Source organism: Prionailurus bengalensis, chromosome E1 (assembly GCF_016509475.1).
Source record: "Prionailurus bengalensis isolate Pbe53 chromosome E1, Fcat_Pben_1.1_paternal_pri, whole genome shotgun sequence".
NCBI classification, from domain to species: Eukaryota; Metazoa; Chordata; class Mammalia; order Carnivora; family Felidae; genus Prionailurus; species Prionailurus bengalensis.
In genome coordinates, this window is record NC_057347.1 from 16672188 (window position 1) to 16697494 (window position 25307).

At 38.6% G+C, this 25307-nt stretch overlaps 2 protein-coding genes and 1 long non-coding RNA gene across 4 annotated transcripts in view; 1 reads left to right on the top strand and 2 right to left on the bottom strand.

The window, feature by feature from the left end:
• NSRP1 (nuclear speckle splicing regulatory protein 1) overlaps positions 1-4740 on the bottom strand; it is a 68531-nt gene extending 63791 nt beyond the window's left edge. Inside the window, exons 1-2 of one of the 2 annotated variants that reach the window (XM_043585559.1) lie at positions 4661-4740; positions 3374-3467 (exon numbers count right to left, since the gene is read on the bottom strand). In XM_043585559.1, the coding sequence (XP_043441494.1) occupies positions 3374-3467; positions 4661-4680 (114 nt within the window). In that variant the 5' untranslated portion in view covers positions 4681-4740. Of the gene's footprint in view, positions 1-3373; positions 3468-4203; positions 4381-4660 lie in introns of those variants that run through there. The other variant, XM_043585560.1, reaches the window with a different exon arrangement.
• Positions 4684-22355, top strand: LOC122486080. The gene is made up of 3 exons (XR_006298005.1): positions 4684-5050; positions 18203-18418; positions 22131-22355. It is a non-coding gene; the product is annotated as an uncharacterized LOC122486080 (long non-coding RNA).
• EFCAB5 (EF-hand calcium binding domain 5) overlaps positions 14810-25307 on the bottom strand; it is a 194975-nt gene continuing 184477 nt past the window's right edge. The window contains 1 exon segment of the mRNA XM_043585552.1: positions 14810-15385. Coding sequence (XP_043441487.1) covers positions 15192-15385 — 194 coding nt within the window. The 3' untranslated portion in view covers positions 14810-15191.

Below are 25307 nucleotides of genomic sequence, written 5' to 3' on the forward strand. Positions count from 1 at the left end.
ACACGTAGGATGGGGAGACTTCCAATGTGAAGAAAAGCAGAGCTGTGAAAAATCACAAACATGACGGTGTACTTTGCATAGAGGAGGACAGTTAGTAAAAAATGCTAATAAGCATTTTGAAGCCAAAGCATAGGGAAGACTTCCAATGTCAGGATTAGCAGTTTAGATTTTAAATACAATCAGGTTCAAAAGCAAGGAGGTTATAAGTGAACACAACTGTGCTTTAGAAAGATCAATCTGTCAACAGTATTTCAAACGAATTTAAGGAGACAGGTGATAAGGAAACTAATTACAAAGTATTAAAATAAGTAATGAAGGTGGTGGCAATGGCACTGGAAAAAAGGATACACTGGATAAAATGGAATAAACACATTACTATAATAGCAAAATCACTCAAATACTTATGATCAGACAGTTGCATTTGGATACAATATAAACCTCTTACTCATAAGGGGTAAAAAACTCCATCTCCCCTACCTTTGAACAAAATATTATTTCTAATTAGTTCTGATAATTTAAAACTATTTAAATAGTAATTTAAAGTGCTGGGCTACCACTTTCCAGTTTTTAAACTTACTCTGGATATAAGCATATATTAATATTGAATTCATTTACTAGGGCCCCATCTGCTGGACCTGTGGAAGGAAAAGTCTGATCTTAAATTTGGGCTCATAAATGCTTCTGCTAAATTGCTATAAATAACAATAAAAGGATGTGCATTACAGCAGCTCTTCTCCTGGTATACCAAATGCCTTCTTTAGGAAAAGAACCATAAAATTTACCTTTATATTTTATAAAGCACGAAAAACTTTATTGTTGCTTAAACTGTTGATTTTTTAAATAAGAGATTTTGTATTCAAACCTCACAAATATTTAAAAATACTTAACTAAGAAACTTATTTCTCAGTATAAGAATAAGCTGGAATTCATTAGACTGATCTTATTGGTAAGGCATACTGAAGAAAAGTTTTATATCCTGTTCATTAAGAACTAAGCTGCAGCTTGTCAGTTGGCTTCTGGCTGAGCTCTACCAATGGAAGACAAAAATGATCTATTGGCAGGTAGAAGAAAGGGAAAAAAAAAGGAATTCCACCCTGCCTTTTTCTCTACCTAAAACTGAATCTCCCTAGTGGCTTCAGCTCCTTCGGGAAGAGTCTAGTTCCCACCAGATAACCCTAGCCCTTGGCCTCCAGGACCTGTATCCTACCTGTATCCCTCCATTTATCACCACTGGCTCATCTCTGGGTTGCCTCACCATCTATTCTCTTTTTGGCTTAAGTCTTCCATTACTTATGTAACCAGTTCTCTGCATTAAAGTCCCTTTATGTAAAAGAATGGGAGGAGGCAGGGAGGGACAGAATGAAGAAAGAGCAAAATGGCTTAGCCCTAGCTTTCTCTAGCTCTAGCCTCACTGTACACCAGCCTCATCTCACAATGGAAAAGAAAGAGCAGTAATATGACTATACTTTCTAGATCACTTGTGTACATCCATCCTTCTCAAATATTTTGCTTTGTATTATATGGTGTGCCAAGACGATTTATATGAAACATCAGAATAAGCATATCCATGGTAGGATGACTTAAAAAAATATTTGTGGGGCTGGGTGGCTCAGCTGGTTGAGCGACCAACTCTTGATTTTGGCTCAGGTCATGATCCAGGGTTGTGGGAGCAAGCCCCAAATCATGGAGATGGAGCCTGCTTAGGATTCTCTCTCTTCCTCTCTCTCATCCCTCCCTCCCCCCACCGCTATTTTTCAGGGTTTTTTTTTTCTTTCTTCTTTGAATTATTTTTTTAAGTTTATTTATTGGGGGGGGGGGGCAGTGTGGAGGGAGGGGCAGAGATAGGGGAAGAGGAAGAACCCTAAGCAGGTTCCACACTGTCAGCACAGAGCCTGACAATGGCTCAAACTCAGGAACTTTGAGATCACGACCCAAGCCAAGATCAAGAGTCAGACACTTAACCAACTAAGCCACCCAGGTGCCTCCCATCCTCTAAAATTAAAACGAAAAGAAAAGAAAAGGCACATTAAAACAAACTACAAGGGTGCTATCAATTCAATGGAGGATAGCCTTCAACAAATGCTACTGGGACAATTGGATATCCACATGCAAATAATAGTATTATTACTATTAGGACCTAGGTCCTAATAGTAGGACCCCTACCTCATACCATATACAAAAATTAACTCAAAATGGATCACAGACCTAAATTTAAGAGGTAAAACTACAACACGAGTATAAACCTTCATCACAATGGATTAAGCAGTTTATTAGGTATGACACCAAAGCAATAGAAACCTATGAAAAAAATAAATTGGACTTTCTCAAAATTGAACTTTTGTGCTTCAAAGGATCCTATCAAGAAAGTGAAAAGACAAAAGAATGGGAAAAAATATTTAAATTATATCTAACAAGGGACTTGTTTATATCTAGAATATATAAAGAAATCTTGTAACTCATAAAAGGGCAATAATTCAATTTTAAAATACATAAATGATATGAATAGACATTTCTCCAAAGATGATACATGAATGGCCAACATCCCTGGCCATCAGAGAAATGCAAATCAAAATCACAATGAGATAGTTGCCTGGGGCAGAATGTAGGGAAGTAGACAGTGTCTGGAGCCAATTTCTTCAACAGAAAGAAAGCAAAAGCAAAGAAGTATCAAATATGTTCAATTACCTACCTATGTCATTATAAAATGAGTAAAAAGAGAAGCTATCTTTCTGCCAGACCAAAGGAACTATCAGACTAACTGATGCAAAGGTCTTTCAGAAATACAGAAAATGACTCAAGACATAAGCATACATTTGAGGTTGTTTCTGCTATAAGCTGTAGATTTCACAGGAAAACATAGTTTTGGCTGCTAAAATAGAAAATATTCATATTAGGTGTTATTACTGTAGAACAATCAATTGTAACTTCATGCACTACCATAATTACAAAACTGAACAACTACATTTAGCAGACAATAATCACAAAAGTAGTCTTAAAAGAAACTACTTTGCTAATAAAAATTTCTAGGAAATTGGTGACATATTAATACCTCATTTTCAGGGATCTTTACACTAATAATTTTGTTACTTTAGTATTAGCTGTCTAAAACAGCTTTGTGTAACTACTTAGAAATAACTGAAAATCACAACTTCTGAAAAAAATCTTAGATTACCCATGTAACATTAGTGAAGGAAAAAAAAATCAGTGAAAAGTCTTTCTTTAAATATTCCTTTTGATGATTCTGTAAATGATAATATACTCCAGATACACTGTAATGACAAACAACTAAGGAAAGCAAAGACATCAAATTCACAAGTTCGATTTAAAAAATTCTATTTCCAATAATGCAATAGAAAAACATAGGTTCCCTTACCTCATCATCATCATCAGAATCATTCCCAAACACTGATGGTTTTTGCAAAACAGGGTGCAACTGCTGTGCTTTCTTTGGCAAAATAAGCCCATACCTGCATTTTGTTTTTGAAATAGAAATTACACCATTATATTTAAATGTTAAAAAATAATACATCCACTACTTCTTCCAGATGAAGCTACCAAGTCAAAACATATCACACAGCTTATGAACACAGAACAGGGTTTCCGCTTTCCAATGATCTCAAAGTTCTAATGTGTGTTAAGATTTTATAATTACTCTTCTAAGTAATTACTTGCTGACACGGGCCAAATTCAAATACCATTTTAATAAAAAAAGAGAAATAACTGAAGAGTTCAGAAATGTTTTAGATGATGAAATAATGTTTTAGAAAGAACATATTAGTGGAACGCTCGTTTCATGCCTACTAAAAATTTTAAAACACTCTAAATTATCCTTGTGGTCGAACAAGAAAATAGCTGTTTGTTTTTTTTTCCTACTGGGTACTTACATAGTTTAAAATAAGTTATTGGGTAATGTGACCCACGAAAAATTTTTAAAAGATTACAGTAACTGAGAAACTCAAGAAGTCACGGGACAAATGCCCATTATATTCTACTGCGCTCATTTGCTCTGTCTTGGAGCATCTCAGAAAACCATCCCATCAGGTCCAACTCATTTAGTTTCTCACGCTTTGGCCTTTAAAACGCCGAGATGACGGGAAAACTCCATCGAAAGTAAGAATTATACATCAAAGGTAAAACTTTCAAGAACATACAATATTTGTCTCTCTTGCGGCAACGTATACCCCAGGTCCCTATTATGCCTACCCTTTTGTGGCTTCTCAGCACAACATTCTTAAAACAAGGAGGGAGGGCGGGAATCAGGACTTGAGCAGCCAAGGAGAACAAGGCCCTCTAAGGAAGCCAGGAATTGTCTCTTCTCATTGCCCCTGAAAGCATCCAACCAGGGAGAAACTCAAGCGCGGGGTAGGAAGCAAGACTGAGGGGCCTCAGACCGAGCTTTTGGAAAATAGAAAAGTCTCGCTCTCTGCCCCTCAGCCTAACTTCCTTTATTTCCTCACAAGTTTCTCCCTCAAACTTCGGACTTCCATCCTGGAAAATGTGGGGGGGAGGGGAATATGTTCCTCAGGATTTCTCGCTTTTCCCCGCCTCTATCCCTGACGACAAAGCCCCTTCACTTCCAGCGCACTTTTACTCGTCGGTCAAAGACTAAGTCGCCGTGATCTTTCATTCCCAGCCTAACCCTAACTCCCGGATCACTCACTGCCTGCCCGGAATCGCCATCTTGCTCCCGTCTCCGCTGAACGTGGCCGACGGCTACGTGACGCTCACGCAGACGTCAACGTCATCACGTACACTCTCGCGCGGATCTGGGCGGCCTGAAACACTTAGCGGCTGAATCTCTCCCTTGAGCTGCTTCCATCTTGCAAGGGCTCGAGTCCTACGGCCTTAGGCTTTGTTTGGAAACCAACTGGCTGCTTGGACGTTTTGGGAAGAAAGGAATGACAAAATTCTAGGCCAGCAATTCCCAAAGTGTGGTCCCAGGAGCATCACCAGGAATTTGTTAAAATGCAAATTCTCTGGCGGTTTCCCAGACTTACTGCATTTGAAACTCCCGGATGGGGCCCAGCAATCTGATTACAGAGCCCTGCAGGTAGCTTTGATAGTCAAGTTTGAAAAACACTGCTGTAAAGCTATCGATTTTTTTTTTTTTCCCACCGAGGCTTCAGTGTGAGTATACCTGGCTCAGGGTAACTTGGCAACTGAAAATCTGTATGTTAATATAGGACCTATGCTCATAGACGAAATTATTAATAACAGCATCGTGGTAATACTGGATATAGGAATCAAAATTATATGTTATATATATATATATATTTTGTTTTGTTTTGTTTTTAAATTCTAGTCGCTTTTCGTCTGTTCATCCACCAGCTCTTGACCTGTTCAAAACTAGTTTTCTAGCAGCCAAAGAGATCTTTTCAGTTACTGACAAAAGGATGTTAAAATCTCCAACTGTAATTGTGGATTTGTTTATTTCTCCTTTTAATTCTGTCAGTTTTTGTCTCACCGATTTTGAAATCCTATTATTTAGGTATTTAAACATTTAGGATTGTTAGGTCCTCTTGCATTGACCATGATACCATTAAGAAATGACCCTGTCTTTTTTTCTCTTTATGTACTTTATCTGATTTTAATATGGACAGTTTTTATTGTTAGCATAGTTTATCTTTTTCCATCCTTCTAACCTATTTTAATCTACTTGTGTCTTTATATTAAAAGTGGATCTCATGTTGATAGTATATACAATAAAACCTTTGTGAGTATAATTCATTCTGGAAACATGCTTTTAATCCAAAGCATATGTATATGAAAGTGAATTTCCCCATAAGAAATAATGAAAACTCAGACAATTTGTTCCATAACCCAAAATACTCATATAAAAATGATTATAATACTGTAATAAAATACAAAATGATATAAAATATAAAGAAAAATAAATTAACCTGCACTTAACCTTTGAAAATCTTTGTGGCTGGTGTGAGGGAGACAAGAGAGAGAGGAGGGTTATTGTGTAGGACAACTTTCACTATCACTAACGGGGTCACTGCTGTCTATTGGCTCAATGGGATCTTCTGCATGGGGGCCATTGTATATGCTCACAGGGATGTTGACTACAGTACAATATTAATAAACTTGTCATATACTGTATTTTATTTGTATATTATTATTTTTAATTTGTATCCAAGTTAGCATATAGTACAATAATGATTTCAGGAGTAGATTCCAGTGATTCATCCCCTATCACACTCAGTGCTCATCCTATCAAGTGTCTTCCTTAATGCCTCTTACCCATTTCACTCATCCTCCCACCCACAACCCCTCCAGCAACCCTCAGTTTGTTCTCTGTATTTAAGAGTCTCTTATGTTTTCCCCCCTCCCTGTTTTTATATTATTTTTGCTTCCATTTCCTTATGTTCGTCTGTTTTGTATCTTAAATTCCTCATAAGAATGAAGTCATATAATATTTGTCTTTCTCTGACTAATTGCACTTAGCACAGTACCTTCTAGTTCCATCCACAGAGTTGCAAATGGCAAGATTTCATTCTTTTTTGATTGCTGAGTAATATTCCATTGTGTGTGTGTGTGTATACACATATATATGTATATATATTCCATTGTGTGTGTATATATATATATACACACATATATACATATATATACACACATAGATTACATATATATGTATATATGTAATCTAACACATAGATTACGTATATATGTAATCTATATATATGTATTATACACATCTTTATCCATTCATCTTTCGATGGACATTTGGGCTCTTTCCATAATTTGGCTATTGATAATACTGCTATGGATATTGGGGTACATGTTCCCCTTCAAATCTGTATTTTTGTATCCTTTGGGTATACCTAGTAGTACAATTGCTGGGTCATAGGGTAGTTCTATTTTTAACTTGTTAAGGAATCTCCATTTTCAGAGTGGCTACACCAGTTTGCATTCCCATATACTGTATTTAATGTAACTGGGCAATAAAGCAGCAGAGGAAAAGGTCTATATCTGTAGGCAGCCTGACCTAGAATGAATCAAAGCATTCCTAAGCTTACTCTTGTATGGAAAAGCAAAAGACTGTCCATAGGTGCTTTGAAGTGACAAAAAATACACTAGTGCTAGTTTGGGGCACTTCCAAAGTTCAGAAAAATCACTGATTTCTGCCAAACACCATGATCTGAGACTGAGCATCTGAGCATGGGAGGTGATCACCCACAATCCTGTAGAGAGAGAGGGAGAGAAGAACCATTGGCTCAGTTGTGGTGATTGTGTGACCTTTGGCATCACATACTACTCGTATTTGCAAGACATTGCTCATTTATCAAGTTAAAATTTATTAGAAATGTTTATTAGAAATGTTTGCTTGTCTTGCAGAATACAGAACAAATTACTTGCAATCCAAGATTTTACTGTATTTGGGTCTTGCTTTTTTTTTAAATCTAATCTGATAATTTATTAGCGTGTCTAGAACATTTTCTTTTTTTTTTTAAGTTTATTATTTATTCTGAGAGAGAGAGAGAGAGAGAGAGAGAGAGAGAATCCCAAGCAGGCTCCGCACTGGCAGTGCAGTGCTGGAACTCAGGAACTGCAAGATCATGACCTGAGTTGAAACCAAGAGTTGGACACTTAACCAACTGAGCCACCCAGGCACCCCTAGAACATTTTCATTAAAGTGAGTATGAGTATGGCTGCAGTTTTTCTATTTTCCTATCTGTTCTTTGTTCTCTAACCCTCCCTGCTTTTTTTTTTTTTTTTGCCCTCTTTTGGATTAATCAAGAAATTTTTATGTTTCAGCTTACAATTTTTATGATGCAACCTCTTTGTTGACTTATTAGCCATACTTCTTTGCTTATTGTTTTTCAAGGTATTGCTTTAGGGTTTCTTGTATACATCTTTAATTTATCTCAGTCTGTCTTCAAGTAAAGAATATACCTCTTTATGTATAGTTAAAAAACCTTATGGGGCACCTGGATGGCTCAGTCCGTTGGGCATCTGGCTTCAGCTCATGTCATGATCTCACAGTTCATGAGTTCAAGCCCCGTGTCCAGCTCTGTGCTGACAGCTCGGAACCTGGAGCCTGCTTTGGGTTTTGTGTCTCCGTCTCTCTCTTCCCCTCCTCTGTTTGCATTCTGTCTCTCTCTCTCTCAAAAATAAATAAACGTTAAAAAAAAAAAAAAAAACCTTACAAAAGTATACTTCCATTTTCCCTCACTTAGGTTTTGTGCTATTATTTTCACACATTTTACTTCTACCTATGTTACAAGCACACAATAAATTGTTATTTTTGCTTCAAGCAATTATCTTTCAAAGCTATTTTTAAAATAAGAAAAATGTTTATGCACACATTTACTATTTCTATGTAGATCAGATTTCTATCTAGTACAGACATTCTTTTTTTTTATGCTTATTTGAGAGAGAGAGAAAGTGTAAGCAAGGGAGGAGCAGAGAGAGAGAGGGAGAGAGAGAATCCCAAGCAGGCCCCATGCTGTCAATCCCACAACCCTGAGAACATGACCTGAACTGAAATCAGGAGTCAGATGTTCAACTGACTGACCCACCCAGGCGCCCCACAGCCATTCTTTTTTAAACAGTTTTATAGAGCTATAATTCACATACCATGTAATTCACCGATTTAAAATGTATATAATTCAATGGTTTTTAATATATTCAAGGAGCTGTGCTACCATCACCATAATCAATTTTAGAATAATTTTAATGTCCAAAAAAGAAAGCATATATACATTAGTCACTCATTTCTGCACAAACCCTTTGACCCTAGGTAACTAGTTATCTACTTGTGTCTCCATGGATGCAGTTCTCTCAGTTTTTGCTTCATATGCTTTGAAACTCTGTTATTAGATGTATAAATATTTAAGATTGTTATGGTTTCTTAATTAATTGACCTATTTTTCATTATGAAATGACCTTCTTTATCATGGTAATATTCTTTGCTCTGAAATCTACTTTGTGTGTTATTATTATAGTCACTCCAGCCACTTTTGACATTGACTCCAAAAGAAACTTTAACTCCAAACATTAACTCCAGGGAAAGTGAAAAGATGTTCAGAAAAGGAAAATGATTGTAATTTACTACATGGCTAAGCCCTAAATAGCATACATAGTCATGATAATGCAAATGCTGAATATCAATCTATTCTAATTTAAATTCCAGTGCAACATATTGAAAAGGATGGAGGAATGGGAAATATTTGTGTGTGTGTGGACGCACATACTGAGGAAGAAGCTGAATCTTTGTAATGCATACTGAGAGGTTAATAAATATTGCTTAAATCAGGGAAAAAAATGTAGCCACACCACATGTTATTTCACAATATGGAGGTACATGTCAAAATCTAGGGGTTGGGAAACTATGCAAAGGGTCAGATAGTAAATATTTAGGGGTTGTGGGTCTTGGGGTCTTAGTAGCTATGGCAGCTACTCAACTATGCCCTTGCAGTATGAAAGCAGTCATAAACAATATGGGCATCCTTTTCTTTCTTTCTTTTTTTTTTTTAAAGTAAACTCTACATCACATGTGGGGCTTGAACTCATGACCCTGAGATCAAGAGTCACTTGCTCCATGGACTCAGCCAGCCAGGCACCCCTGGGCATGGCTTTTCTAATAAAACTTTATCATAATAGGCCTGAGCTGTTTATTAATTCCTGACCTAAAGGAATTGAAAGTAGTTGACTCGGAGGTAAGAAAAACAGGGGTGAGGTGGGGCTGGGAAATGTTGTGGTCTTAAAAGACCTTGTATAACAAGATGACTCTTTAAATTATGAGTATGTGTTATTTTGCTTAAAATAAAAAGAATCAATAGAGGGTAAAAATAAAGCCCCCTTCCAAGACTGTCTGCCTCTTGCTTAAAGAGACTGAATGGGGAATTAGTTACACAAAATTACCCAGCTCAATATCCTATATATAATGTGAGCTTTTGAATTGGTGTATTGAATCCTGTATTCTCCCATTGCCTTTGGGATGTCGTAATGAAGCAGTTGTGAGATTTTCCTAAAGGTAGAAGGCTGATTCCTCTGATGCATTGTTTCAGAGAGTTCAAATTCTTCAATCACTTGGCAGAGTTTGCAGCAATGGTGGTACCTGCAGCAGTGAATCAGAGACACGGAAAAGACTCCTAACATTTTGAACCCAAGTTTGGGAACTTTAATTGAAGATGGTGTAAGAACAGAAGCAGAGTGAACCAATAAAAGATGGTATCATTACTACCATACTCCTATTACACAACAGAGAATTCCAACTGTCTTAGACTTCCCAGTAAGACCTCAAGAACAGAACAGTTGACTAGCATTGGATCCAAGGCAACTGTAGGGACCTCAGCACCCAAACTAATGGATCTTCCATTTAATCTTTTGACATTAATGTTACTGATGTCACTTCCCTACTCTTTCAGTCTCTGCTTCTTTTTGTGCCCTCTGCCTTTTTGTGCATTCTTGTCCCTAACCAACTACGCATTTTTTAAACTTTCTCGCTGCCAACTTGTAGTGTCTGGAAGGCAGTATCCTTTAATTTGTTTAAGGCCTGACGTGACACTTTTGGCCTCTCTAAACTCTTTACTGTCCTTCTAGACACTGCTCTTATTGCTGTTTCCTAGTTTGGATTATCCATGGTTTGGTTACTTTCTATATTAGGCCTTTTCACAAATTGGTCTTCCTTTGGCAAGGGGTCAACCCCAGTTCAAAACGCTGTGGCTACAGAGTCAGGGTCACATAGAACAGAATATGGCCACCAAGGGGTACCCTCCTAGTTGTGGTCTATGGAAGGGACAGTCAAAGAGAGGTAAAATAGAGCTAATGATTAAGAGATGGAACAGCTACTGAGGGTAATTACTATTCCTAAGGACAAAGAAATAGGCAATATTTAATTGATATCTATTGAGGGAGGTCTTTATAATAAAATCATACAAGGGAGAGTAAGAACACAGAGTTAATGATGTAGGGTGGGGTTAGGTGGGAGTGGCATTGCGTAAAAACTACATGAGAAGAATGAAAATTCCCTAAATTACCTGTGGAAGATCTTGTGAGTCTGGATTGGAGATGTCTGTGGAAGTTAAGGGTAGCTGGTTGCTTAAACATATTTAGATAAAGAGGGAATGGGAAGTGAGTCACAAGAGACCAACATATTGTACGATTCCATTTATATGAAGTGTCTAGAATAGGCAAATCCATAGAAAAAGAAAGATGAATAATTGTTTAGGGCTTAGGTGGGGGAAAATGGACAGTGACTACTAATGGGTATGGGGTTTCTCACTGGGGTGATGAAAATGTTCTAAAATTGTTGTAATGGTTGCAAAACTCTCTGAATACAGTAAAAAGCATTGCACTGTACCTGTTAAGTAGATGAATTATACATCATGTAAGCTATATTTCCATAAAGCTTGAAAAGAGGCAGTAGAAGCTTTCCTGAGATTCCAGTATCATTGTCTTGAAATCTTAAGTTGTTGCTGGACCATGGAAAGCCATAATTAAAAAGGAAAATGGTCTGGGAAAACAGTCTCTCCTTTGCTGTCCTGCCCACTGCTCCCTTGTGGTGTATTCAGTAAACTTCTATCTCCTTTGTTCTGCCCTGGGTGAATTCTTTCACTGCCCTGCCACCATTCTCCACCCAATCTGGATGACCTGGCATTTTGTGGCCCATATGGGGAATCTCTGCTGGGCCCAGACTCTCCCTGGATTCTCCAGGAATTTCTCAGGACTTTTCCTCAGAGAACCATCTCTAGTAGTCCTTGAGGAACTGATGACCTTGGCTGAGGTCACTCCTTGGTAAGGAGCCAAAGGCCCCAGAGGGAAATTGCCAGACTGCCCTTGCCTGAAAGGGTGAGGGATTTCCCCTCTTGACCTTCAGAGGAATCCTTTCTTCCCTCACCTTTCTCTTTTCAGCCCTTTGGCAGTCTAACCCTCCACAACTGAAGCTTTCTGGCCAGGGCAGCTATCCCCATGTGGTCTGAAGGTCCAAGGGCAAACAGGTTCGACACCTCATGCCTGTGAGGGCGAAGACTGCTTTCCTTTCCTCTCCCACTCCATCCCCCTGAGGTCTCTGTTACCAATTTGCAGCACATTTGGCAGCAGAAGCTCATCCAGGGCAAATCTGCACACATTACAGACTCAGTTGGGACTCTTTCTGATGCTGGCTGACGCTCAGCTGCCTTGCTTCCTTCTCCCCTGCACGCTTTTATCCTTTGTTCCCTCAGATCCAACACCATCTTGATCTACAGGCAAAATACATTCCTACCTGTCTGAGTGAATCCAACAATTATGTATAGGAATGATTATTCAATAAGGATTCCAGCCCATGCCATCAGAGGGTCCCCTCTCCCTAAATCCCATGGACCTGGCTACCAGTGAATTTCACTCCAATCTCCTTTCAGCACATTAAATAATACCATGTTCTGGTCTATAACTGCACAGAACCCCTGATGGACCCACAAGTTGAGGTAGAGACGTGCACCCACCCTGTCTAGCAAGAAGCAGCTACTGAAGATGAGACCTCTACTCAAATACCAAAGATTTGTCATTGTTGATCTGTCAGGGTGGAATCCAGAGGCTGTTTTACGCAACAGGTTTGAGCAATGGAAACCTGAGTAAGGCAAAAGGGCCCAGAGTGATAACCAGGCTGCATGCAAACAGGTGCATTAAATGACCCACCTCAATTAAGCGTCCGACTTCAGCCAGGTCACGATCTCGCGGTCCGTGAGTTCAAGCCCCGCGTCGGGCTCTGGGCTGATGGCTCAGAGCCTGGAGCCTGTTTCTGATTCTGTGTCTCCCTCTCTCTGTGCCCCTCCCCCGTTCATGCTCTGTCTCTCTCTGTCCCAAAAATAAATAAACGTTGAAAAAAAAATAAATAAAATAAATGACCCACCTCAAAATAGCCATAGCCCCCAGCTGACCAATGGGCTACTTACAACCAGGCACTGTTACCAAAAAAGGAAAATTCCATAGGTTCCCATACCTCCTCATTTCACCCCATAACTATAGCCCCCCCCCCCACCGCTTCTTGGCAGACAGCCTATCCTTTGCTGTCCTGCATGCCACTGCTCCCTTACAGTGTTTTCAAAAAACATCTGTCTCCTTTAAAAAAGGGGGGGGGGGAGGCGTGGCTCAGTTGGTTAAGTATCTGGATCTTGATTTCAGCTCAGGTCACCATCTCATGGTTTGTGGATCAAGCCCTGTGTCAGTCTCTGCACTGACAGCACAGAGCCTGCTTCAGATTCTCTTTTCTCCCTTTCTCTGCCCCTCCCCTGCTCATGCGCTCGCTCTCTCTCTCTCTCTCTCTCTCTCAAAATAAATAAATTTTAAAAAAATAAAGGGAAAATTGTCTGGATGGTCAGCACCATACCGTGTCCATGTTATGTATAAGCTACAGTAAAGAAAGCCAACAAAAAACTAATCAAGTCCAAGCTTCTGAAGTATATATAACTATAAGTAAAGCAATGTATTCAATAAATAGATTTAAATATAAATCTGTATGTAAATTTTGTCAAGTATAAATAACATCCTCGTCACTAAAAAAGTAAGCTCCTAGTGTTAAGGGATAGTATTTTACTTGAATGATCATTAAATAAATTCAATTAATCTTTCTTGTTGGTTGCTTAATTTTACTTATTTTTTTAATGTTTTATTTATTTTTGAGAGAGAGAATGTGTGTGTGAGCAGGGGAGGGGCAGAGAGAGAAGGGAACAGAGGCTCTGTGCTAAGAGCAGCAAGCCCAATGTGTGGCTCAAACTCATGAAACGCAAGATCATGACCTGAGCCAAAGTAGGACACTCAACCACCAGCCACCCAGGCATCCCTGGTTGCTTAATTTTAAAGTAGTTTCTAAAAGACTGATAGCATAATCATTAGTCTGGTAAAGGTTGAAAAGTGTCAGTGAGATGTCTGAGTGCTGGCAAAAGGTAGGATAGATGGAAGCTAGGTCCCCTGGCTTCTTACCAGCTGTTGTGACGTAGGTAACTCACGCATTGAGCCTATGTCCTCATTTATAAAGTGAGGATAATGGTATTAGACCGCCTACCTTACAGGTTATTGGGAGGTTATAAGCATGTGTGTGAAAATACTTCAAACAAGTTAAACTCCATGCAAGTGTATGATACCTGTTCTCATTAAGCTAGATGTCATTTAGTTAACTTAATTCCCATGATAATGGTTAATAAGATAGCGTTCTGCAAAAAAGTCCTCTGCTCGCTGCCTAAAATGCCATTTGTATGCACAGTGAGCTCTATAAGCTTGTTCTGCAGCCATCAGGATATGTGGCTATCAGTTTAATATCTTCAAGAACATTGTTCCTAGAAATGTTGTTGCAAATGCCCTGAAAAGCCCTCTTCCAAATATGAAATAGGCTTATAGGTTAAGACTGGGCATGCGATCATCCAAGAGATGAGAACTGGTAATAACACTGCTGCCACTTTATCAGAGAAGGTTAAGAAGGGACCTCCAACCTCAAATTATAAGATGTTTGCAACACATCACATTTTGTCAACCAAATAAAGAAAATGAAGTTTAATTTCCCAAATTTTTATTAAAAATGGACTCTCATCAGATATGTTATTGCAAAGATGAAATCTCAAAAAAGAGCAGTAAAGTTTGCTGTAATAATAAGCTTTAAATAAATATAAACTCTTTTTGCAGTTCTTTAACTTGAGAGGTTTTTGTTCTTAAAAAAAGGTGTTTTCTTTTTTCCATGAGTCATGGACATTTTCCTACAAGAATTTCTATTTATTGAAGTAACTTAAGTTGTTAAAGTCAGTAGGGAGGAGTAGTGATCGTTGGGGAGGGGGAAAAGGTGGTGCAAATTTAAGTCTGAAAAAATTAGAAAAACAATTCCCAGTTCATGTCTTAAAATCTTTATTATTTGGTACTCCTTTAATGTAAAAATAGCCATTTTTCCATAAATCCTCAGTCTTTACTTTGCACCTTTAAAGAGTTGAAATAATTCTACCCAATTAACCACAATAGTCCCACGGCAGATACAAAGCTAAAACTAAAAGGAAACTTTTCAATATATCCTATAACATGCATTTGGTTATGGCTACCTTAACTGGATATTTTTTAGATCAAATTTCTCCTTAGGTAGCATTTTCGTTTTGGAAAATGCTGAGGTCAATGTCTAGGAGCAAAATATGTCTATGTGACACTCCTTTCCAATTGAAGATATTTTATAGTTAACAAGCAAAACTGAACATGACAAAAATAGCCTGAATACCAATTCATTAGCATTTCCCTGGCAAGCTTCCCTTTGGCATTTTTGCATACACGTAGGAGTCAGTTTTGGAGGGCAATGGGGGTGCAATAGCACTACTTGTTTTTTTGCTTAGCTCCATGAGAGTTAAACAGATGTGTGCCCAGTGGTATAGGTATTCGATGACACTATTACCAAACTTCCATACTTCAATTCGAGAATGATCTATACCAAGAAAAAAAAAAAGTTATTATGGATAGTTTTGTACCTTTATTATTAAAATATATAAGTTCCAGTATTATGATGAAAGTTCATCAGATATGCTTTGAATCAAAACCATGGCAGAATTTTGTTTAAATGTATAATTATAAGAAAATGGATAAATAAATTTTGATACATTCATATAATAGAATATTGCATAGCATTTAATGAATAAAGAACTAAAGCTACACATTACATTGTGGATAAATCTCAGAACGTATTATCACAAAAAGCAAGTTGTAGAATAATATGTTCTTTTGGATACAATTAAAATATAATTTAAAACACTGCAAAATAATTTTGTATTGTTTATGGATTCATAAACATGTAAGTAAAAGTAAGGAATCATGCATAAAACTGATAAACATCAAATTCATAATAGTCTTAGCTCTAGAGAGGAAAAAAAGAGAATGGGAGGGATCAAGGAGAGGTAGAAAGTCTCAACTGTTTCTCTAATGTTTTATTTCTTTAAAAATGTCTGACTCAGGGCGCCCGGGTGGCTCAGTTGGTTAAGTATCTGACTTTGGCTCAGGTCACAATCTCATGGTTTGTGGGTTTGAGCCCTGCATGGGGCTCTGCATTAGCAGCTTAGAGCCTGGAGCCAGCATCAGATTCTGTGTCTCTCTGCTCCCTCCTCCCCACCCTGCTTGTGCTCTGTCTCACTCTCAAAAAATAAACATTAAAATTAAAAAAAAAAGTCTGACTCAAACATGTATAACATTCAGATTGGATACAGAATATGGCGCTGTAATGATTACACAGGTGTTAGTCTCTAACTTTGGTTTGTAAACTCTACACCCAACGTGGGGCTGGAACTCAGGACCCAGAGATCAAGAGTCTCATGCTCTTCCAACTGAGCCAGCCAGGCACCCCTGTAATTTCTATGTTTAAAATGTTTCCTAATTAAAATTTATTTTAAAATATGTAATAACTGCACACCATATGTTTCATTTGTTAAATTGTAAACTATTAAACTGCCATTCATAAAAGTTACTTTTTCCCAGGAGTCAGTGACTAATATCCAGATAGAATGGTCCAATGAAAAGAGAATATACTTTAAAATTGAACATATCTGGGTTTCAATCTTGGCACTACCCCAACTAGTTCTGTGACCTTCAGCAGGCCACTTAATTGGTGTTAGCCTGTTTCTTCTTCTACAAAACAGGGATAACACCTCAGAACTGTTATGAGGATTAATAAGAAAAGATATTTAAAAATCTGTCACAGAGTAGCTGCAATATTTCTTTCAGGTGCCTCTCACCATTAGCTCGATGTTTTATTCATTTTTGTTACTTCTTATGTCTACCACAGTGACTAATCCAATAAATGTTTGCTATTTGAGTTGAAGAAACCATTAAGTGATACTTATAATTGAATAAGAGTTTTTAAATGTCATCTTCTATCCAATGGCTCATTAATGACAAGTATGTCCTTCATGGATCTGTATTAGAATGACAGAACGGGGTGCCTGGGTGCTCAGTTGGTTAAGTATCTGAATCTTGGTTTCAGCTCAGGTCATGATTCAGGATCTTGGGATCAAGTCTTGTGTCTGGCTCTGTGCTGAGCATGGAGCCTGCTTAGAATTCTCTCTCTCTCTCTCTCTCTCTCTCTCTCTCTCTCTCTCCTTCTGCACCTTTCCCCCTGATTGCACTCTCTCTCTCTAAAATAAAATTTTTTAAAAAAGGATAACAGGGACACCTGAGTGGTTCAGTCGGTTAAGCATCCAACTCTTGATTTTGGCTGAGATCATGATCTCACAGCTCATGAGTTCGAGCCCTGTATCGGGCTCTGCGCTGGCAATGCAGAGCCTGCTTGGGATTCTCTCTCTCCTCTCTCTGCCCCTCCCCTCCTCTCTCTCAAAATAAATAAATAAACTTAAAAAGAATGACAGAACATTTTATTTCCCTATATTCTATCCCTTCTTTCTATGAAGAAAGAAGATTCCCTGAATTAGATTTAGCCTTTCTATGATTTCAAAGTTTTGACTTCAACAAAAGTACAATACAAGATATGAAAGGCACGTAAAAACTGGGAAACATTCACAAGTCTCAATTTTTATTTGAGGCTGATTTAAAACATGGAGGTACAATTTTCTAAAACTTTTTCTTTCAACACACACGGAGGCACTGTCTTTTCTCTCGGTTGTAACTGTTCAATAAATGTTGAAACAACATTAAATTACAGAATGGTTAAATTAGGTCTTTCAAATATTAAAAGTCTTTTCAGATTATAGCTCAGTAACAAATGAATAAAACAAAAACAGATGGCGGTCATGAGAGCATAGTACAAATATCTGATTCATCTCAAGTTCTGGGCAATCCCAGACCAATCCACATACATACTTAAAATATTGAGGTGCACTAGTTGTAATTGATTCCTTTTTTTATTAATTCACTTCCTGGAAACTTTACAAAGTAATGCTATAGGCTGGAAAGATTACTTTGATTATCTTAACGTTCCAGTGTTATGAATCTAAAGTTCATCCCAGAACACACCTAAAACCAAACCTAATTCATTTTCTGAGATATCGGCTCTGCTGCACCCCACAGTTTTTATTCTTTCTGCCCTTTCCAAATCCCCATCAAGAGCTCTGTTCCATTGATGCCTGCCTGCCTGCCACAGCGTTTTTATCTCAACATCCAAATGAAACAGACCCCTATCTGCAGCCATTATTAAGCTAGTCGGCCATCTCCACGGTGACTCAAGGACATGAGGATGGGGAGGGAGGCCTCTCCCTTTCACAAGCCCCTGTTGCTTATTTCCTGTCTTATTGTTACCCAGGACAGAAGCTCTGAACCTATCTGGGTTGTGGTTCCTGTTTGCCTGCGTTTTCCAGTGAGAGAGTGATGTGTTAACAACAGCTGTAATGATTTCTCTAATGAAGCCTCCTTGGCTCTGTTGGGTTCCCATTAACAACGGTTGAGCGCTACTGCCCTCTTGTGGTGGATGGACGCCAGATTTTGCCGCTTGGCAGATGACAAGAGCCAGGTTGCACAGGTTTGGTAATTCTTTCAAACAGACCAATTTGTTTCTTTTCTAACTGTTAGAAATTATGTTGTTGTTTTTTGTTTTTTGTTTTTTGTTTTTTGTTTTTGCTTTGCTTTGGTAAAGCTTATAGTAAATTATTGGAGGAAATCTGAGCTAAAAGAATTGCTGGGTCAAACCCTTGAATCTGTTTATAAACCTATTAACTCAAAAACATTTAATGGTATTTTTGTAGGTTCTAGTTTAATCAAACTTTTAATTACATAAGGAATTGATTTTGCTGAAAGCTGTGGGATAGTCCAGGATATTTCTAATTCAAACTCCCTTTACAGATCTCTGTTTTAACACTAGATTAGTAAACTCCCCTTTTGGGAATTATAGGCAATTAGAAAGATGGGCAAAGCAAAAATAATGAAGTACTTAAGCATCAAGTTCAAAAGTCAAAGTATAACTGCTCCTTTCAACTAATAACCCAAGTATTTCTTGAATGCTTCTCTCCTTAGCCTTAGTTCTTAGTTTTAGTTCCTTTATTTCTATTGTTTTGTATACTTTGTGCCACCTTTTAACATTACTGCCACATGCAATGGGCTGAATGTCCTGCAACATCATATAGCTAAAAGATCATGTGTGTGCATGTTTCAGTCAGTTCTTAAGTAGGTCAGAACACCCATATTGGCCATGGCTTTCAGGCACTTACTATGTTATCATTAACTTAAAGTGATCCAAAATGTACTGTAGAGTGCTGCTTCTAGGATCAGTGTTAAATGGGGAGGTAAAAACACATTTTTTTCTCGAATTACCCAAAGTTGGGTAGAAGTTTGCTCCAGACTGAACATTGTGTTCTTGCAGGCATATTAGTTTCATTTCTGTTGGTATAATTTCCTTACAATATCACATTGTATTGGCGCTTTTTTTTCATGATATATCTATAAATCAAATATGAGAGGGGTGCCTGGGTGGCTCAGTTGGTTGAGCATCTGACTCTTGGTTTCTGCCCAGTCATGACCTCACCGTTCATGGGTATGAGCCCCACTTGGGATTCTCCCACTCTCTCTCTGCTCCTCCCGACCTCATTCTCTCCCTCTCTTTCTCTCAAAATAAATAAACTTTTTTTTAAATGTGAGAATTGAAATCAATGCAATTTGCTTTACAAAAATTCATAGTTTAATGCAGTAGACTCTGAACTCTGATTATGTACTTCCATCAGTAACAAATATTGAGCATGAGCCCCAATACATGTATATTTATTTATAAATCATTCATTTTAAAACAAAGTAGGCAGTGATGGGCAATAGGCAATAATTACAAACAAAAGTCCTATAGTATTTTTCTTACACCCCGAAAGTACAGGTATCAGCTGTTTGTCCTTTTGTTTCCTCCTTTTTGTTTGGAGCTTTGTCGAGGAAGCTTACAGAGGGCTCTATATTCAGTAAACACACTCATAATCTCCCAGTTTTCACTCTGGTCCTCTCCCTCTCAACTGTGTCTGACGTCCCCCAGTCCAGAGACTTTCTATGTTATCCCCTTTGAGAAATAAATTTCTAGTGTTGGGGAGAGGAAGTTGCCCAGTGGTGTGATGTAGAAATGAGATACAGACAAAAACACTAAAAACAGAAAGAAAGGAGAAACAACAGGGAAGAGAAAACTTCAAAAAATAATTATTGTTGGGGTGCCCAGGTGGCTCAATGAGTTAAGTGTCAGACTCAATTTCGGCTCAGGTCACGATCTCACGGTTTGTGGGTTCAGTCCCTGCATCCGGCTGGCTCTGTGCTGACAGCATGGAGCCCACTTAGGATTCTCTCTCTCTCCCTCTCTCTCTGCCTCCCCCACTCACACCCTCCCTTCCTCCCTGTCTCTCAAAATAAAGCATATGCTCACACAAAAACTTGTAAACAAATGTTCGTAGCAGCATTATATACAATAGCCAAAAAGTAGGAACAACCCTCATGTCTCCATCAACTGATAAATGGATAAATAAAATGTGCTATATCCATATAATAGAGTATTATTCAGCCATAATAAAAGAATGAAGTATTGATACATAGACCAAAGATGAACCTTGAAACATTATGCTAAGTGAAAGAATCCATCTTGTATGACTCCATTTATATGCAATGTCTAGAACAGGCAAATCCTAGAGACAGAAAGTAGATTAGTGGTTGCCAGGGGTAGGGGTAGGGAGGGGCAAAGAATAGAACAGCTAATGGGTGCTGGGTTTCTTTTCCAAGTGATGAAAATATTCCAAAATTAGTGGTGATGTTTGCAAAACTTTATGAATATACTAAAAACTACTGAATGGTACAGGATAAATTGGTGAAATTTGTGGTATATGAATTACAATCTCAGTTTCTCAAAAAAGACAACGGGTCATTGTCTTCAAGATTATGTTCCCTGGGAAACTAAAAATCAAATATGAGGGTTGAATAAGAACATTTTCAGACATGAAAGTCTCAAAAAATTTACCATTCACACACTCTTTCTCAGAAAACTACGAGAGATACGCTACCTCAGAGCAAGGCAAAGTAAATCCCTATGATAGCAGCAAAATGGATTTCAGGAAGGCAACTGAGTAGCAGATCTGGGTGGGGAAGACCCCAGATAGAAGGAGAATCAAGATCTCTAGAAGGGATGGCTTTAAGGCAAAAAAAAAAAAAAAAAAAAAAAAAAAAAGGAACTAAAAAAAATCACCTGATAAAACTTCCCCCAAGGGAAATTATATGGAGAGACAAAATGGATGGGGTGGGAATTGTCAAGAAATACAAAGAAAATTTAGGAACTTAAAAAATAAAACTAAGGGGCCCCTGGGGGCTCAGTTGGTTAAGCTTCTGACTTCGGCTCAGGTCCTGATCTCACAGTTCGTGGGTTTCAGCCCCGCGTCGGGCTCTGTGCTGACAGCTCAGAGCCTGGAGGCTGCTTCGGATTCTGTGTCTCCATCTCTCTCTGCCCCTCCCCCGGCTCGCGCTCTGTCTCTGTCTCTCAAAAATGAATAGACATTAAAAAAACTTTTTAAATAAATAAAACATAAATAAAAGTGAATTATTTACTTCAGGAAAGACAAAGAGTGAAAAAGGAGCAACCAAAATATGTTTTATGTTCAGCTGTGGATCATATTTGCATAGGCAAAATCATGTAAACAATGCATTTTGATTTAACTCCAAATGATAATATAATTACATTGAGAGGACAGGATAAGAGAATGGTGGTACAACAGAACTCAACTTTCATCTATAATAAGAGGAAATCAGTTGACGAGGTTTAAAATTGAGGAATGAAAAGATAGCAATGCTCTACACTATTAAAAAGACAGAAATGTGCACATGCCAGAAGAAATAGTCAAAAGAGTCAAAAAGAATGGCCTCTGATGAGGGGACCTGGGAGACTGAGAAGAGAGAAGAGGGATGGGCTAATGACTCTTTTGTTAGAAGGCTTTTAGTTCCAGTTGACCTTTTAAAATACTTTAAAAAAACATATAATTTTTATACTCCTTTGAGATAAAAGATGATTTAACATCCACTAAAATGAAAAAAAAAACTGTGTCAAGAAAATCTGGAAAAATATCTTAGCCTTAAATAGAAAAATGTTCTCATTAAACTGATTTTGAACAGACCTTATTGGATATTAAAGCATCAGTGATGGTACCTAGATAAATAAAACCATGTTGTTTAAAACCAAAAGCAAAAAGAGAATTGATGATTTGATTTTTTTTCTTTCTTTTTTCCCCCAGGATGACTTGGACTAGAGATGGAAAGGGTCTGCATGCATGGGAAATGGGTCAAGCATCCAGGCCCCAGGTCTTTACTGAACCCTAAACTAGTTTCCCAGACAGTGTGTGAGTTGAGTGCTTCTCCAATATCTTTCATACAACGCCTTTTAAGAGGTATTTGCCAGAACAAAAGGAATCTATTCTGAAACTAAATGGATGTTTCCTCCTCTAGAGCCTGAAATCTGGTGAGCATCTCATAAAAGGCACCCTCAAGGCTCCCTGTTTAACCCAGGTCTAACTGTGATTGCAGGTGGGAAAACAACAAATCTCAGAAGGAATCACCACCCAAGAAACCAAGTCTAAGAAGGCGGTAGAGAACTGTAACTAAATCCAAACCAATGAGGGTATATAGAGGGTCCAAATTAATAGGACAAAACAATATTCTTGGTATCTTGTTCATTTCACTTTGACTTGTTTAAAAGAACCAGGCATATGATCACAGTTGCATATTCAGTTCAGTGCTGTGTTCACATTTCTTATTTGTGGAAAGTTGGTAGTGTCTTATTAAAGGTTCCTATCTCATCTTCAGCTGTGCCATGAGGAATGAAGGAGAGGCTTGTCCCACTCTTGCAATGGAGGGAGATAGAGAATAGCAATTGCTAGAGCCACCACGATGGTGGCAATAGTGCTTAGGGAAAGATCGCCTGGGGAAGGTGAATCTTGAAGACAGTTAATCAGGGTTGTGAGTCCAGCAGTCCTTCCCCCATGATGGTGGGTCATCTCCCTCCATTGCCATCTCTGGTGGATCATGGTGGTGTTTTTTTTGAGGAAGCTAGTGAGTTTCTTTATAGATGGTAATAGCACATCTATCTGGCTGCTTTGGCAGAGGAGGAGCTCTAGGGCTCCTGCAGGGGAACTCCTGCAGAGACCAGCATCTATAGACTTAGAGACCCTTGGATTTAGGCATGGGGAGGAAGTATGGCCACTTGGCAGAAATACAGGCTCTAGAGAGCAAAGTGATTCTGGTCACACTTGAAATGAGAGATCATTCTTCTTGCTTCCAAGTCTGATAACATTTCCCGGTAGATAACATGTGTCTAACCCCCTGGGATGGGGACATGGGACAGGTATGGGACACCCTACAGAAAGAGCAGGCAAAGTTGGCAGCATAGGTCCAAAGTGGAGTGGGGAAAATAGATCCTTGAGAAGGTGGTCAGGTCATGGGTCTTCAGGAAGAAGAGGACAACTACTGGAAGTGCTTTAGGCAGAGTGACAGAGGTTGTTGATGCACTACTGCATGCACAGCTGTCTGGGTCCTGGTCCAGGGGTCACTGGAGGCACTGGGTTCCCTTACAGGAAAGTATGTCAGCAACATTCACATGCAATGAATGGCACAGCCTTAGGACGCCAAGCTTGCTGAACAAAGCTGTCCAATACTCCTTCATAGATGACAGCCTCAATCTAAAGGTGGGATTCAGCTGCCTGGAATTCCACCAGAATATAAAATACCCCTTTTGGGGCGCCTGGGTGGCGCAGTCGGTTAAGCGTCCGACTTTGGCTGGGTCACGATCTCACGGTCCGTGAGTTCGAGCCCCGCATCGGGCTCTGGGCTGATGGCTCAGAGCCTGGAGCCTGTTTCCAATTCTGTGTCTCCCTCTCTCTCTGCCCCTCCCCCGTTCATGCTCTGTCTCTCTCTGTCCCAAAAATAAATAAACTTTGAAAAAAAAATTAAAAAAAAAAATACCCCTTTTGATGCAAATCAAAACCACAATGAGATATCATATCACACCTGTTAGAATGGCTGTTATCAAAAATTCAAGAAATGACAAATATTGATGAGGATATGGAGAAAATAGAACCCTTGTACACTGTAGGGAAGGTAAATTGGTAGAGCCATTGTAAAAACAATATGGAGGTTCCTCAAAATATTAAAAATAGAACTACCATATGATCCAGCAATTCCACTTTTGGGTATATATCTGAAGGAAAAGAAATCACTGTCTCAAAGGGATATCTGCACCCCCATGTTTATTGCAGTATTATTTACAATAGCCAAGACATTAAAACATCCAAGACTTGGATGGATGAGGCAAATGTGGTGTACATATATACAACAAATATTATTCAGCCATAAAAATAAGGAAATCCTGTCATTTGCAACATGGATGGCCCTGAGGTCATTATGCTGAGTGAAAAAAAGTCAGACAAAGTCAAGTACTGTACGATCTCACTTGCATGTGGAATCTAAAAAAACTGAACTCAGAAGCAGAGCATAAATTGGTGGTTACCAGAGACAGGGGCTATGTGCAAAGGTGGTCAAAAGGTACAAACTGCCAGTTATAAGATAAATAAATTCTGGGAATGTAATGTACAGCCTTGTGATTATAGTGAACAATACTATACTGTATATATGAAAGTTTCTAAGAGAGTACATTTTAAAGGTTCTCATCACAAGAAAAAAATCTTTTAATTAAAAAAATGTTTATTTACTTGGGGGGGGGAGGGAGAGAGAGAGAGAGAGAGAGAGAGAGAGAAGGAACAGGGGAGAAGCAGAGGCAGAGGGAGAGAGAGAATATCAGCGGGGCTCAATCTCATGAACTGGGAGACCTGGCCTGAGCCAAAATCAAGAGGCAGACGCTTAACCAAATGAGCCACCCAGGTGCCGCCCCCCCCCCCAAATCTTTTAATTATGTGAGGTAATGGATGTTGACTAAACCTACTGGTGGTGACCATTTCTCAATATGTAGATATATCAAATCATTATGTTGCATACCTTAAACTAACACAATGTTATATGTCATTATATCTCAATAATAACTGGGAAAAATAAAAACAAAAGAATAAAAAATAAAGTGTACCTTTTCTAAGACATTAAAAAAATATATATTCCTTTCTAGAACTAGGATGAAGTAGGGTGAAAGTTGACAGCAGAAGTCCTAAGAAAGTGTAGACACATCACCAGCCCCGATTTTATCTTCTTGGCAAAATCATTAGTTTGAAAGGCTTGGTGGGTTAGGAGCTGTGTTAACAGTCCCTCCCCAACCTGAGCAGAAATGACCACTGTTGGTGGTATTTCATGCTAGGTAGTGTTGTTGACTGGGGCTTTAGTTAACACTGCTAGAAGGCTCAGATAAATTTTGAGCCACAAATTGTCCTGCCAGAGGCTCTTCTCTTTCAGGCACAAACAGAAAGGTGCCC